At 54.1% G+C, this 15,725-nt stretch overlaps 6 protein-coding genes across 6 annotated transcripts; 3 read left to right on the top strand and 3 right to left on the bottom strand.

Moving 5' to 3' along the window:
• Positions 1-348: 348 nt before the first annotated feature.
• On the top strand, positions 349-7,568 carry ALT_5869 (type I polyketide synthase; the record flags this gene model as incomplete). The annotated part of the gene is made up of 7 exons (XM_089599983.1): positions 349-698; positions 745-1,045; positions 1,093-2,205; positions 2,252-4,618; positions 4,664-5,851; positions 6,196-6,945; positions 6,999-7,568. 7 exons carry the CDS (start codon positions 349-351, stop codon positions 7,566-7,568), a joined length of 6,639 nt encoding a protein of 2,212 aa, XP_089455860.1.
• Positions 7,569-9,036: 1,468 nt separating this feature from the next.
• tpcE (Zn(II)2Cys6 domain-containing transcription factor tpcE) lies at positions 9,037-10,227 on the top strand (the record flags this gene model as incomplete). The annotated part of the gene is made up of 1 exon (XM_033560162.2): positions 9,037-10,227. The coding sequence occupies one exon, from the start codon at positions 9,037-9,039 to the stop codon at positions 10,225-10,227; it is 1,191 nt and encodes a 396-aa protein (XP_033416053.2).
• An 81-nt stretch (positions 10,228-10,308) lies between these two features.
• Positions 10,309-10,986, bottom strand: tpcF (glutathione S-transferase tpcF; the record flags this gene model as incomplete). Its single annotated transcript, XM_033560161.2, has 1 exon — positions 10,309-10,986. The coding sequence occupies one exon, from the start codon at positions 10,984-10,986 to the stop codon at positions 10,309-10,311; it is 678 nt and encodes a 225-aa protein (XP_033416052.1).
• Positions 10,987-11,357: 371 nt separating this feature from the next.
• Positions 11,358-12,179, bottom strand: tpcG (oxidoreductase tpcG; the record flags this gene model as incomplete). The annotated part of the gene is made up of 1 exon (XM_033560160.2): positions 11,358-12,179. The coding sequence occupies one exon, from the start codon at positions 12,177-12,179 to the stop codon at positions 11,358-11,360; it is 822 nt and encodes a 273-aa protein (XP_033416051.2).
• A 635-nt stretch (positions 12,180-12,814) lies between these two features.
• Positions 12,815-13,833, top strand: tpcH (methyltransferase tpcH; the record flags this gene model as incomplete). The annotated part of the gene is made up of 4 exons (XM_033560159.2): positions 12,815-13,181; positions 13,244-13,282; positions 13,339-13,395; positions 13,448-13,833. The coding sequence occupies 4 exons, from the start codon at positions 12,815-12,817 to the stop codon at positions 13,831-13,833; spliced, it is 849 nt and encodes a 282-aa protein (XP_033416050.2).
• Positions 13,834-14,074: 241 nt separating this feature from the next.
• tpcI (questin oxygenase tpcI) lies at positions 14,075-15,412 on the bottom strand (the record flags this gene model as incomplete). The annotated part of the gene is made up of 1 exon (XM_033560158.2): positions 14,075-15,412. The coding sequence occupies one exon, from the start codon at positions 15,410-15,412 to the stop codon at positions 14,075-14,077; it is 1,338 nt and encodes a 445-aa protein (XP_033416049.2).
• Positions 15,413-15,725: the final 313 nt, after the last annotated feature.

Here is a 15,725-nt window from a genome sequence, read left to right as displayed (position 1 = left end):
TGTACATATGGATAAATGAAAAAAAGCCCAAAGCAGGCAAGGTAAGGCTTACTGTCACAGTGTCACCGGCCTCGGTCTAATCGGATGTGAGACAAACCGACCGACCAGTCTGGGCTGGAAAGTATATCGACCGAGCTCTCTTTAGCCCGAGAGCATGACGGACTCTGACTTCCGAACACGGCATGTCCTTTTGAGTTTGACGCATGGCCAGCATATAGACATGTCTGTACGCAAAAGCCTACATTGACTACACGATAGCTTCTTTACTCTACGGGAATTAGTTTCTAGGATTAGCGACATAGCTACATCGATCCCGATAGCGTGAAACCGAGCCGGTTAGTAGCGACAATGAGGCCAGTAGACTTTACCCCCTCGTCCGAATCTCCCACAGCAGAGAAAGGAATGAAGGTCGTCTACTTTGGTAACGAGCTGCCTCAAGATGGCCTCCAAGGCATCTGTCGACGACTACACGCCTACACCAAAGACCGGCATTACCCGCTCCTCGCCCGATTCATCGAGGAGAGCACCTGGGCAGTCCGCGATGAGGTTCGGCAGCTACATGCCGCGCAAAGAGCCTTGGTAACCCCGTTCGAGAGCGTCCTCCATCTTGCTGAGCAGCCGGAGCTGTGCAAAGGACCTCTCTGCGGGTCGATCGAGGGCGTTCTTCTTTGTGTTATTCAGTTGGGAACCTTTATCGGGTAAGTGCGACAGGATCTTGACAGCAGCCAATACTAACGACATCAGCTACTACGAAACTTCACGGAATGAATACGCCTTTGAATCCGCACACACCTATCTCACAGGCCTGGGACTTGGCCTGTTGGCGTCGACGGCTGTCTCTCTCTCCCCGACGCTGGCAGACCTTCCCCTAGCTGGGGCCGAGGTCGTGCGAGTGGCTTTCCGTCTTGGAGTGCTGGTTGCCGATGTCTCTCAGAATCTCCAACCTGCTGATGCGGCAGGCGATCGAAGCTCATGGGCTTATGTGATTCCCAATATCACACCTAGTGAAGCAGAAGAGGAGCTTACTGCTATCCACACACGAGAAGTGAGTTCTACTGGAGTATTACCATATTTGCCAGCTAATAGCCGTAGAATACTCCCGAAGCTAGCCGGATATTTATCAGCGCAATCAGTCGGACGTCAGTGACGATCAGTGGGCCACCGGCTCGACTCAAGCGCCTCTTTCGAATGTCTGATTTCTTCCGTGACCGCAACTTCATAGCTCTTCCTGTGTATGGAGGCCTGTGCCACGCAAAACACATCTACAGCTCGCAGCATGCCCGGTCGGTTGTTCAGGGCCGGTCAATAGCGGCCTTGGACACGCGCTTTATTGGGAGATACCCGATCCTCTCGACTGGCAGCGGCGAGCCCTTCCCCACAGCCACGACGGCGACGGAGCTGTTCGAACATGTTATTACCGAAATCCTCACCCAAGCCATTGAGTGGGAGAATGTCATCCAGGGAGTAGTTGAACGGGCCAAGCTGCTCTCCGTGTCCGAGGTCGAGATCCAGGTCTTCCGCATCTCAGTTCCTGTTCACGACCTCCTGTCAGCCTTGCAGACCTCCATAAGGGAAGGAGTTGAGGTGACTATCAAGGACCTCGAACCATGGATCACAAAGGCAATAGATGACGAGCAATCCACACCGCGCGGTACCGCGCAATCCAAGATCGCAATCGTCGGCATGTCCTGCCGCATGCCCAGTGGAGCGACCGATACGGAGAAATTCTGGGACATTCTGGAACAGGGGCTGGACGTCCATCGCAAGATCCCTCCAGACCGGTTCGACGTGGATAGCCATTATGACCCCGCGGGGAAACGCGTCAACGCTAGCCACACACCATATGGTTGCTTCATTGACGAACCAGGCCTGTTCGATGCCCCCTTCTTTAACATGTCGCCCCGAGAAGCTCAGCAGACCGATCCCATGCAGCGTCTCGCCATTATCACCGCCTATGAAGCCCTCGAGCGGGCAGGATACGTGGCGAACCGCACCCCATCGTCCAGCAAACACCGCATTGGCACGTTCTACGGCCAAGCCAGTGATGATTACCGCGAGGTCAACTCGGCACAGGAGATCAGCACCTACTTCATCCCTGGTGGCTGCCGTGCATTCGGGCCCGGACGGATCAATTACTTTTTCAAACTCTGGGGGCCGAGCTTTAGCATCGACACGGCCTGCTCCTCCAGCTTGGCCACCATCCAGGTATGTCAGAAGTCTTGATCACCGTTCTCGGACTAACCTCGCCTAGGCAGCCTGTACCGCGCTCTGGAACGGTGACACGGACACGGTTGTTGCCGGAGGAATGAATGTTCTGACTAATTCGGACGCCTTCGCCGGCCTCAGCCACGGGCACTTCCTGACCAAGACTCCCAACGCATGCAAAACATGGGACTGTGAGGCGGATGGCTATTGCCGTGCGGATGGAGTGGCCTCTATCGTAATGAAGCGTCTGGAAGACGCGGAAGCAGACAATGACAACATCTTAGGGGTTATTCTTGGGGCCGCAACAAACCACTCTGCTGAAGCCGTCTCCATCACCCATCCCCATGCCGGAGCCCAGTCTTTTCTGAGCCGGCAGGTCCTCCGCAGTGCTGGCATCGATCCAATGGACGTCAGCTACGTTGAGATGCACGGAACTGGGACCCAGGCCGGGGACGCGGAGGAAATGAAGTCAGTCAGTGATGTCTTTGCCCCGGCTGCGAAGCGGCGCAGTTCCAAGCAGCCAGTGTTTATTGGTGCAGTCAAGGCCAACGTCGGCCACGGGGAAGCTGTAGCAGGTGTCACCGCGCTGGTGAAGGTTCTTCTTATGTTCCAGAAAGAGGCCATCCCCCCGCATGTCGGCATTAAAAATAGCATCAATCCCGGATTTCCTAAAGACCTGAAACAGCGCAATTTGCATATTCCCTACGAGAAACAGCCCTGGCCCCGCATCCCCGGCAGCAAGCGCATCGCGATGGTCAACAACTTCAGTGCTGCCGGCGGCAATTCGACCTTGGCAGTAGAGGAAGGGCCCCTTCGACCAAAACCGACAGGCGAGATCGACCCCCGTTCTTCTCACCTGGTCGCTGTCTCGGCAAAGAGCAAGGTCTCCCTGAAAGGGAACCTCGAACGGCTGCTGGGCTTTCTGGACGCGCATCCGGATGTGGTCTTGTCTGACCTGGCGTACACGACCACCGCACGCCGTCACCACCATAATCATCGAATCGCTGTGGCCACTTCGGATGTCACGCATCTGAAGAAGCAGCTGTCCGCAAGCCTCGAATCCGACTCTGTCAACACCCTTCAACCGATTTCTGCTACGGGCCCGCCCCCCATTGCCTTTGCCTTTACCGGCCAGGGATCCTCATACAAATCATGGAACCTCCAGCTCTTCCACGACTCGCCGTACTTTCGTGCGCAGATCCTCCATTTGGACATGCTGGCGCAGGGGCAAGGGTTCCCTTCTTTTGTCCCTGCGATTGACGGTTCCTACCCCCGGGATCACGCACACTCCGCCATCATTACACAGCTAGCACTGGTCTGCACTGAGATTGCTCTGGCAAAATACTGGGCCTCACTAGGTGTGAAGCCGGATGTGGTGGTGGGCCATAGTCTGGGTGAGTACGCGGCCTTGCACATCGCTGGAGTTCTCTCTGCCAGCGATGCGATCTTTCTTGTTGGGCAGCGTGCGTGCCTGCTTAGAGACAGATGCCACCCCAGTAGCCATCAGATGATGGCAGTTCGGGCGTCCCTGGCGCAGATTGAGCAGTTCGCGGGGACCCTGCCATACGAGGTTGCCTGTGTCAATGGACCTAGGGAAATGGTCCTCAGCGGCACCCGCGAGGAGATGGCGGCGGTGGCTAAACCCCTGGAAGCTGAAGGTTTCAAATGTATTGTTTTGGAGGTAGCCTTTGCCTTTCACTCGGCACAGATGGATCCCATCCTCGACGAATTTGAGGCGCTGGCGGCGTCGGGCGTGGTCTTCCAGGCACCTAACTTGCCGGTGATCTCGCCGTTGTTGAGTAAGGTGGTCTTTGATGAGCATACGATAGATTCGCTCTACATGCGGCGGGCGACGCGTGAGACTGTCAATTTTCTTTCTGCGATGGAGATGGCGCACAAGATCTCCACTATTGACGATACCACCGTGTGGGTTGAAATCGGTCCACATCCTGTTTGTGTAAACTTCGTCAGATCCTCGCTCCCCTCGACCGGCGTGACAGTGCCGTCATTACGCCGCGGAGAGGATAACTGGGTGACGCTCACAAACAGTTTAGGGGCCCTCCACTGCGCCGGAGTGCCTGTGGACTGGAATGAGTTCCACCAGCCGTTCGAACGCGCTCTACGGCTGTTAGACCTACCGACCTATAGCTGGAATGAAAAGACATACTGGATCCAATATAAGGGGAATTGGGCCCTCACCAAGGGAAACACGTTCTACGATGACGAGGTCCCACAAACCAATGCCGTTGCGGGACTGGCATCGGAGCTGAGAACGTCCACCGTCCAGCAGATCATCCACGAGCAGTTCGATGGAACAGCTGGGTCGGTCGTCATGCAGTCAGACCTCATGCAGCCGGACTTCCTAGCGGCAGCGTATGGCCACAAAATGAATGGGCGAGGAGTTGTCACCTCGGTAAGTCCTGTCTCCCCTTTATTCCTCCATGACTAACATCAGTAGTCGATCCACGCCGATATCGCGTTCACACTCGGTGGATATCTCTATAAAAAGCTAAATCCTAATCAGGAAGCGCATATGAATATCGCCAATCTGGAAGTTCTTAGGGGTCTTGTGGCGCAGGAGAACACCAAGTCACCACAGCTCATCCAAGTGTCTGCGAGCACCGAGAATATCCGGTCCGGACAGGCACATCTGAAGTGGCACAACGTGATCAACGGGTCTATTGAGGAGCCATTCGCCAGTGCGACTATCTACTACGAGGAAGCAAGCGAGTGGCTGGCATCCTGGCGCCCTGCGACACATCTCGTGCAGGGCCGGATCCATGCGCTGGAGCGGCTCGCAGAAGACGGCGTGGCCAACCGCTTCACCCGGCGCATGGCCTACGGACTGTTCGCCAGTAGCCTGGTCGACTATGCCGACAAGTACCGCGGCATGCAGTCAGTTGTGCTGCATGAGCTCGAGGCATTTGCGGATGTCGTCCTCACCAATGAGAAAGGGGGCACCTGGACCGTTCCCCCGTATTTCATTGACAGTGTGGCCCATCTGGCTGGGTTCATAATGAATGTTTCCGATGCGAATGATACGAATGCCAATTTCTGTGTTACCCCCGGATGGAGCTCGATGCGGTTCGCGGCCCCTCTTGTCGCGGGGAACAAATACCGGTCTTATGTCAAGATGATCCCGACTGTCGAAGACAACAATATCTATCTGGGTGACGTCTACATCCTCCAGAACGAGACTATCGTCGGCATGGTCGGGGGAATCAAGTTCCGGCGGTATCCTCGTATCCTCCTCAACCGGTTTTTCTCAGCCCCGGATGCGGATGGCGGAAAATCTACGCCTGCTGTGCCTGCACCTGCGCCTGCTTCTACTCCTGTTCCTCCTGCTAAATTGGAAGCCGTGCAGCCCAAAGTGGCACCGGCCAGCACTCCAGCTTCTCCAGCACCAGCCGATCCGCCGACCACTAACGGAGTCGAGGCAGCCGCTGAGCCTGACGCCAACAGTACCGCCGCCAAAGCGATTGCTCTAGTGGCTACAGAGGCCGGGCTCGGGCTGGGTGACCTCAAGGACAGTGCCAGCTTCTCTAGCCTAGGGATCGACAGTCTGATGAGTCTGGTGATTTCTGAAAAGTTCCGGGAGGCACTGGGGGTGACAGTGACGGGCAGCCTGTTCTTGGAGTATCCGACTGTAGGGGATTTGAAGAGCTGGCTACTGGAGTATTACAGCTGATTACAGTCCGGCTGCTCTCTTCCCTTTTGTTACTTTTAATTTAATTCTTATCTTTATCCATAGATAGAGCTCATTCACGAACGATGAGGTATGGTATCCACTCCCCTTCGCCGGATATGGCTTCGATGCCAGCGGTTACGAAGAGGGCGATCCATGGTTGTATTTCCAGTGTGCGAAATTAGACACATATGGAACTAATAGGATTGGCAAGGTCAACTGCGCCGATATGGCGAACTCTATAAGAAAGGTCCCTCGTACGAAATACACTGAGCATCTGCGAAGAGCCATGTCTGGACAACCAGATGGATAGTATCACCCAGCTGGAAGCCCGCGCCAACGAAGTGGCTGCTGCCGCCAGAAAGCTAGCCGACTACTGCCGCAATGCCAGAGTGGATGGGTCGTGTCCACAAGTGGTCGTCCCGTCAGAGGCACCGTGGGCCATCCGCGAGGTCCGACGGTTGCTGCTGAGCAATATCGATCACTTGCAGACACTTCTCACAGAGCCGACAGACCTGGTGCAGCGACTAGCGGTGCAGTCTCAACTCCTCGCGTGTCTTCAATGGCTAGGAGAGTTCCAGGTGCTGGCATGTCTGCCTCTCACTGGTAGCGTCCGAATCCCAGACCTCGCACGCCTCTCCGGTGTTCCCGAGACGCAGCTAGCCCGGATTATACGCTTCACAGCCACGGCGGGATTCCTTCAGGAGACCCAGCCAGGGCACATTGCGCACAGCCCGCTGTCGAGCCTGTTTGTCAGTCGACCGTCCCTGCGAGACGCGATGATGTTCCTGGCGGATTCGGCCACCCCCGCGGCGCTGCAGATGGCCTCGGCAACCAGTCGCTTCGGCGATACGGTGACTAGCGACACCGACACCGCGTACAACATCGCCTTCGACCATGGAGACTCCTTTTTCTTTGCATGTGAGCAGCGGCCGAAATTGCACCGGCGCTGGTCGGCGTACCTGCAACAGACCGGGAGTGATGCCAGCGACCTCACCCGGCAGGTGCTCGCACGAGTGGACTGGTTTAATCTGGATAATGTTTCCGTCGTTGAGGTAAATTTACCAGGGATATGATACGCTGTGGGTATCAAATGACCGGATTCTAGGTAGTTGGACCGAAATCGTCTAGTGCAGCCATGATGCTCGCGCAGCTTCACCCGATGCTTCACTTTATTGTCCAGGAGGCGAGAATCCCCAACTGGGGTGCCCATGCTGCGCCGCAGCAGGATGCCCGCAGCGTGCAAGTACGAGAGCTGGGCGGCCCACAGCGCGTCGGCGACGCGGCCATTTACATCCTGAATTTGGGCCCTCTACCACATGCTGTCCTCTCTACGTCCGTCCTGGCCGAGGTGCGAGCGCACTTTAGTGTTCTGGCAGCCAACAGGCGTGCGATGCTGATCCTCACTGCGGGGCTTCTGCTACCCAAACCGGGGACTGTGGATGCCAAGCTGGAGGCCAGCGTGCGGCTGCATGATCTCTCGCTGCTGCAGTTGGCCAACGACCGGTTGATGGACGAGGACGAGCTGGTCGAGCTGGTCCACAGCGTTAAAGACAGTGTAGGGCGACTGGTCGTGGTCAATCGACTCCACTTGCCTCATACAACCACCGTGGCTTTGGGGGTGAAGTATCAAGCTACCGGTCATGGTGATATTTCTCTTTTGGACCAGCCGGCTTAGCATTTTGTGCTATGTAGCAGAAGAGGGAATAGTCTCTTGGAAGATCTTGGTTCGAACATCCTTTGTAGACTTCTAACCACAGCCTTTGCCCGGCATATCCCTCCCTTGTAGAGGTCCGTGTCCATTATCTGGCGTTACACAGACATACCACATTTGTCATTCTCCTTGGCCGGAAGCAGCGTGAGCCTGCCTAAGACCTCCGCCAACGGGATTGGCTGATTATACTCATGTATTGCTTACAATGCCTGTGGTCGAAATGTAATCGCCCAGCTTATGGAGATGTCGACGGCTGGCCATGATGGAGATGTCGACCTCTGTTTGATGGGCATCTGGTTTATAGTCCCCTCGTCAGTCCCTTGCGTGAGACCAACATTCTACTCCTTTATCTACTACTATTACATGCTGCTGAGCTATTAACATTGACCTGATGTGGAAGTATTGGTAACTTATAACCAACCAACCTTCGGCAACCGTTCCACCACCAGTCCTTCAAACCTAAGATAGTGAACTCAGGTCCTAATAGGCTGAACTGGTGTAAGTCCACTTAGTCTTAATAGTTGGCGTCGACGTGACTCCTTCCTAACTGGGCGAAGCTGTAGTGTCTGCGGTTAGAACCACCCTACCCTCTCCTAATGCAGCTCTGGTGACAAGCTCAGAGTAAGATTTATATTTTTGTACTCTGATTTAAGGTTATCTCCGCATTCAGCCAGTCTGGACTGCACGTAAAGCAATTAGGTCCAATGGAAGAATTAACCCGCAGACGATAGCTGGCGGAGAGCTGGGGGGGAGACACTAGGGGTTTTCCCATTACGATGGTAAATAGGTGCGCGGTGTATGACGATTGGTCAGGGACATTATGCTTTCGTGTCTAGAAGGTGTCCGCACTGCTCAAAGATGCCTCGCTGGCCAAGAGGAATGTGTGAGCTTCAACGGGTACACAAGCTACTCACTAGGAATGTTGTCCTACCATTGACAGCCATTAGGGATCCTGAGATCGGGCAGCCAGCCCCTTGATACTGTCATTCCTTTCCAGCAATTACTCTCAGATATCAATCGAGTCACGTCAATGCCCTTGATTTGGAATATGTTATGAACTGACGCTGACATTCTAGACGCCGGCTCGTCTTGTATGGCAGATGTCATTCCTGTAGCTTATAGAGATAGAGCAATAGTGGTGAATCACCACTAGATCATTGAGTTTTCATGGCTCGTACTTGGATGAAGCAATTTTCTCTATCATGACTCGCGTCAATCTGGTCTCATCCTATGTAACATCGCCCTAGACGCGATAGATTGCGTCAGCCTCAGCTCTCCAATCGTCAGTCCCCGGGAGTATATCCGAGACACAATCGCAGGGATCACGGTCGAACATGGCACCCGACCATATGAACTTATTTGCAATGATCGGCTACTCTATCTTCTAAATCCTCTCTGATGCGGCCAGCCAGCTTCTCTCGAGCCGAATTGGATGCGGTCCCCAGCGTCTTCCCGTCGGGCAAGTGCTCTCCACAAACTGTGTGACAGCTGCCATGCCTGTGGACTGTCCAAGGTCAGATGCTCCAAGGAGAAACCGACCTGCTCCCGATGCCGCCGACGGGGGACTGCCTGTGAGTATGTTGTGACCAAACGTCCCGGCCGCAAACCAGACAGTCGATCTGGGGGAGAGCCAAAGTCCGTACACTTGTCTCACACCTTGCCCTCGCCTGAGTCCTCGACTGAGATCTCTCATGGCAATTTTCCGGATCCGGAAGCCTTTGATCCACTCTTCACCTTGCCGGAGCCGTTCGACAGCACACCCGAACTGCATTCAGGTCCCTTGTCCACGGTTGACTCGAGCTTATCCTCTGCACTGACCACCTGGTGCCCCGATTTTGACGACTTTTTCTCCTTCCCTGTCTCCTCCGATGACCCATTTTCTGGAGACTGTGGTGCGGTCTATGACGGGGCGAGCAAACATCCGCCGAACCTCCGTCGCCGCAGCGAGAGCTCTCCCACTGTCCCAAACGACACGATCTATCTGTTTGGCAAGCCAGTGGATCCCTCTCCTTCAGACCAATCACTGCCTCCGACAACTACAATCGGCAGGAGAGCCTCTCCCACTTCGGGTAAAGAATCACAGGCAGACTTCCGTCGCTCATCCTGCCGGTGCTTACTCCGTGCCCTTGATCTACTCAAGCAATTCGAGGTCATTCGCAGAGAGACGGATATCGATACCATTTTACCCTCGATCGACGCCGTAGTTGAAGTAAACAAGCAGACAACGGATGCTATTACCGGGATTTTACAATGTCCATGCTCGCAAAAAGACGGCTACCTCCTCGTCCTCCTGGCCTTGATTGTCTGCAAGATCTTGGACCGATACGCCGCTGCCGCGATACCAGGAAAAAAGCAGAACCGCGATCCCAGCTGCAGGCTCGACGAGAGTCCGGTGGCGGGGCAGCGGGTGCTTGGCGAGCTGCACTGTATCCAACGGGTGGTGAACCAGCTTGGACCGAGACTCAAAACATATGGAGCACAGGGTGCTTCTCTGGGGCATCTGTATCACGGGACGGACGCCCCCTTGTCGGTCGGTGTAGGGGATCAGTTGGAGCCGGAGTTGCATAAGCGGTTGAGTAAATTATCGTCTGAAATTATCAGTCACTTACGTGAAGCTCAATAGAACGTTATCTGAATACATCCTCCAAAGTAGATATGTTTGATTTCGTAGCTAGTTACCAAAAGTAAGGACGTAGACTACATATCAGGTACTAGGGAAGATGTCCGTCATGCCCTTCTTGACTCCCGGCCGCGCCATCATGCGATCCAACCAGTCTTTCACATGCGGATAATCGTCCACTTTGTATCCATCCTCCGGCTGGATGATCGCCGTGACAATGACCTGCCAGGGGATCCACGCCAGATCAGCAAATGAGCACTTGCCGCCGACGAGCCAAGGGCCGTCCCCGCCTGGTGCCACCTGTTGGCGCGAAAGATGGCCTTCCAGCACGCCTGTCACACGATTGATCTCCTTGACATAGCGCTCTATCGCGCTGGGGACCTTCTCCGGGTGGAACTTCTTGAACCAGGACGCCTGGCCGTAGTACGGGCCCTGGCCACTGGCCTGGAAGAACAGCCACTGGGTCGCCAGGGCGGCGAGGTTGGAGCCCGCGGGGAAGCTGATCCGGTGGTTGGGATCGTAGTGGCTCACGAGATACTCCACGATTGCACCGGATTCCCACAGCGTGAGGTCAGTATTGGGATCGTAGATGGCGGGGATGCGCCCGTTGGGGTTGATGGCGACATAATCGGGCTCCTTGACCTTGGATAGAGGCACCGTGATGATGTCGTGCGGGAGATCCAGTTCAGCGAGGATGATGGCTACTCGTGGGGGATTGGGGCCGCCCTTGCCATAGACCGTGATAGGTTTGATATCAGGCATATCTATCTGTCTTATTCTTGTAGGGAGAAAAGTGAAAAATGTGTCATGCACGCCAGGACACCCACAACGGGGTGGGGTGACATCAGTATATATAGTTCAACAGTCCGGATGCAACCCTGCTGCTGATTAACCAACCATTAATAATGTCATCTTACGGGCGTCACCATCAAAGAAGCTGACCAAGCAAGGGGTTAAGCAAGGGTTAGGCAACGCGTTTCTACGATTGGGAGAACGCTCGATTGCACACTGCGGCAGACTAGTTTACCTGCTGACAGCGATACATAAGTAGCTTACGGAGCCTTGGATGTGTTGACATGCGGAAATACATAGGACCTCTCTACTCTAATTAAACTGAGAAATGGTTCTCTCGACTAACTGACAGTGCGACGGTCAGCACAGAATGCCTTGTTCGGTCCCGTCGCCGGTAGGTAGGGATGAAGAAAAGGCAAGAAATGCCTCACCAGTCCCATGAAGATGCACATCGGAGCGCCCCTGGGGAACCTGGCTGGCGTATCTGCGTATGTGACACCCACGTTTCGCATGTCATATCGTCCATCTGGGTCATCCGCCGCTTCAATCATGGCCGCTGCCAGGTCCAGGTACGACAGCGGGCTCTTTTCTTCAGTGAAACTCAGCCTGTGCCCCCGCTGCACGTCTACTGAGAGCCCGCCGGGCTTGATAAAGATCGTTGAGACCCAGTCTTGCTGCCTGCGCAGAAACGCTTCGGCTTGACTCAAATCCTGGTAGACTTGCGAGGCAGATTTCAGAAGGATCCATCTGACCCAGGGAGCGGTATTCTGGGAGAGCTGGTCGTCAAGGGTCGCCGAGGAAAGAAGGACCAGTTTGGGCATAGAGGCCCCTTCGCCTTGTAGAATCCGCAGGGCCTGGATGACTGCAGTGGCGGTATCCAGGGCCATGCGACAATGTGGCACGTTGTCGTTGGTTGAGATCACTAGGAAGACGGCTTGGCAGTCGCGAACGCACGCCGTAATGAGTGGCAGGTCGTGGATGCTGCCCTCAAAGATGTCGACTTGCTTGTTGCTTGCGAGCTGGGGTAGCAGGTACAGGAGCTTGCGCTTGTTGCGGCAGTAGGCGTGGACCTTGCTACTGCTTCTCTTGAGGAGATTTTCAATCAAGGCAGTGCCGCAGTTTCCTGTCGCACCGAGAACCGCGTACGACATGTCCGATGACATGGATAATGGTATGAACCAGTATCTCTGATTCGAGATATATCCCTGTCACAGGTTGATAGACCATAAGCTAGCTGCGACTGTATTCTTTCATATGAGTTACTTTTGAGCCAGTAGATTTTAAGTCAACCACCTCTCGGATAATCATCTGGTGTTTGGAGACTCTGATGTTAGACTTGCTACGTAGCAATGGATACGACTTAGGGTTCTGAATAGCTTGGACACCCAGCTAAGACTATGCACCCGCCAACTTAATGCTACACAACTCTGCAATATGCTCGTATAAGCAACCTAGTGAACATTGGAAATTCAAGAGAGGCCAGTCTCCCTCTTGCCAACTCCGGAGCAGCCGGGGTCAGTCGGGGCTCGGTCTCGGGCTCTGCCTGTACCGCATTCAGTCCAAAGAATATCGCCCGAGCAATTCGCCCGATCTGTGTTCGTCGCACTCGATCTTTCCGCAGAGTAACAGTTCGGGTGTAACTTTCTAGCCTAGGGGAAGAATGAAGGACATGTCAGTAAAGCCCTTTACGTATGAAGGAGAATTGCTCCTGTCCCCAGCGCCAATCTGACACGTAATTAAGTGGTCTCCTCCAAGCTATCCTGCAAACTCTAGAATAGCAGTCAAACTCGCCGCAGCCATGCTTGAGAAGGTATTCCACGAAAAGAGCTTCGCCGACCAGTACACCTATGGCGCAAAGATCAGTGAGCTCTATGCGGAGACACTGGTGGCCGAGTCTGGCATCGCCAAATCCCATCAGAGACCTTTGATTATTTTGGACAATGCCTGTGGGACGGGTTCTATCTCGAGTACCCTTCAGCGTACTCTTGATAACAGGAATAAAAGGACCTTGAAGTTGACCTGTGGTGACCTGTCCGAGGGCATGGTCGAATACACCAAGCAACGGATGCAGGCCGAAGGATGGAACAATGCTGAAGCAAAGATTGTGAATGCCCAGGATACAGGCCTACCAAGTGATCACTACACGCATGTATACACGGCGTTTGGTGAGTACAGAAGCAAGGAGAGTCGAGTACTTAATATTCTGACTCCAATGCTTCATGAATAGCTTTCAACATGTTCCCTGACTACAAAGCTGCATTGAAAGGTAATCGCCGGTTCTATGTCATCAAGCTGAGTACCTCTAACCAAGTATTAAAATAGAATGCTTCAGAGTACTTCAGCCAGGTGGTACATTATCGACCTCAACATGGAAGACTGGTACGTTCTTTCTTGCAGGTACATGCACACATTCTAATATACTCTTCCATAGCCAACTGGTGCACTGTTATGAAGCCTGTCGTTGCAACTATGCCGGGACATCTGCCGTATCCCACAATGGATGAAATCAACACGATGCTTAATAAAGGCTGGGACCGCGAGTCCGACGTACGTGCCGAGTTTGAGCAGGCAGGGTTCGAGAACGTCAGTGTCAGCACCGTGGAAAAACAATGTTTACTTCCTGTGCAAGAGTTTGGTGAGGCGTGCAAGATTCTCCTGCCCTACATCCTCAGCAAGTTCTGGACGCAGGAGCAGCGGGACCGGTACGAAGCCGACGTGCCAAAGTACCTGATGCGGTATCTGGAAAAGCAATATGGGAAGGAGGGGCTGGCTCCGATGAAAGGCGTGGCGGTCATTGCTACCGGTCGTAAGCCTTGAAACTGCTTAAGGAATTGTCTGGCTATGTGGTACAGCAATTTATGCTGGGAATGTATGTAGGAATGTTTTTGACATGATGAATGTGAGGCTAGGCTCTGTTTGTCTTAAAGCTGAACGTGCTCCATTCATGGCTTGAAACAAAATATGCTTATTAACGGTTACAATCATACTGGTAGGAACTGAATATATTGGAAACCCCCTATTTGACGAACCCTGCCCGAAGCCAGTCGTCACTCAGTGCTTACACCGATGGCACTGCGGCCCAGTTCTGCTCAAACCCCGCTCCCCAGATCCATTTTTCTTCCGTTGGACGACCAGCACTCGAATCATATGCCATCTGTGCGATTCGGAGCCACATGGGGCCCTTGATCGGGAATGCCTCGGCCCATTTCCCCTGCTCAAACGGTCTTGAGATCTGCTCTCCGGCCTTCAAAGCCCGGATAAACTTGGCCAAGTGCCCATCGTCATGCACACGCGGGACTGCCTGGTAAAGGTTTTCCCAGTTCAATCCCTTGCCGGGCTTGTAACCCACGATGTCCTCGAGACGAAGCTCGACAGCACCGCTGGCCGCATACCACACCAGATCGACGCGGGCCTTCCACTCGATCAGGCGCGCTTTATGCTCTGGTCTAATCCATGGCTGCTGGAGCAACACAGTCAGTCCCAGCGAGGCGGTGACGGTATGCAGGTGGAAGAAGTCAATCTTGCGAGCCTTGCCCGGCCGCTGCGCCGACCCAGCTAGGTAGGCCGCACAGCTGATCATCTCGGCCGCTCGCCGATCCAATTGATCGACGTCGACTCGAAATCTAGCTGCAATTGAGCTGATCTCCTCTCGGGCCCTGCCCAAGATGCCATCTCGAACTCGGGCCACACCGCCACCGTAGTCCCCGTAGGCTGCGGTCCGGAGGACCTCGTTGTCCCGCACAGCATGAAACAGGCTTATCAACGGTGTATTCAGATCGATTGCGGCATGCTGGATCTTGGCCTTCTTCTCGGTACCATGCAAGAATAGTTCAATATTCATGGAATCATGGCAGGCAGCCTGAGCGAGGCCTTCTGCAACAATACTGGGCTGATCGAACTCGATCCCCAGTGCCAGGTGGATCAGTGGATGGTATAGACCTTCGAACAGATTCGCCAACATGCTCTCGGCGATGGATGTGCCGCTGAAGCAGTACTCGATAATGACTGCCGGATACCCCTTGGTTTCTATCTCTTTGGCGAAGAAGGCCAGGAAGTTTGGATACTGATCTAACGAGCCCATCCGCGCCCGAAATTGGTCTGGAGCGCTCATGCCGGCCATTGCATCACGATCTAGTGGAGGAATGGGCACCTGGATTTCCGCTCCGTCGTCGAATGCGCGCTGGAGATCTCTGGGCCCGCCGCCGAGGGCCAGAGTGTTCAGCACCGAGTGCGCGACATGGTTATGGCCGGCAACACTCCGCCAGAAAATGTGATGTTCATTGTGGTTCTTTTGGAGCAGTCGATTCGCGGCCTCCAGCGAACCGTCCGGGTTGGTGTCGGTGAGGCGGGCGACGCCCACGTCAGGACGAAGCCGGATTTGTGAAGCCGTTGCCATTAGAACGGCAATATTGTAGCGGCCTATGGAAAGGTCTAGGGAAAGTCTACCTTTAAAAAAGGGAGACCTCTTGGGACTTCTTGCGGGTTACCCGATCTGCCCGACGTCACCCTGAATTGTCCCGAGAAGGACTATGGACCATGACATGGAGACACTTGTAGCTACAGTACCATAACAGAGTATAGAATTGACAAGAATGGACACGCAGTTTAGTTTTCTTCTAAGATACATTAATTACAATGAGAGCACGCCCTATACAACAATTATAGAAGACTGGCAAATGGATAGAAAATATAGATTGGGCCAACTGGCT

Source organism: Aspergillus lentulus (genome assembly GCF_001445615.1).
Source record: "Aspergillus lentulus DNA, contig: Alt09, strain: IFM 54703, whole genome shotgun sequence".
Taxonomy (NCBI): domain Eukaryota; kingdom Fungi; phylum Ascomycota; class Eurotiomycetes; order Eurotiales; family Aspergillaceae; genus Aspergillus; species Aspergillus lentulus.
The sequence above is the reverse complement of the archived record's forward strand: the minus strand, read 5'-3'. Positions and strand labels throughout refer to the sequence as shown.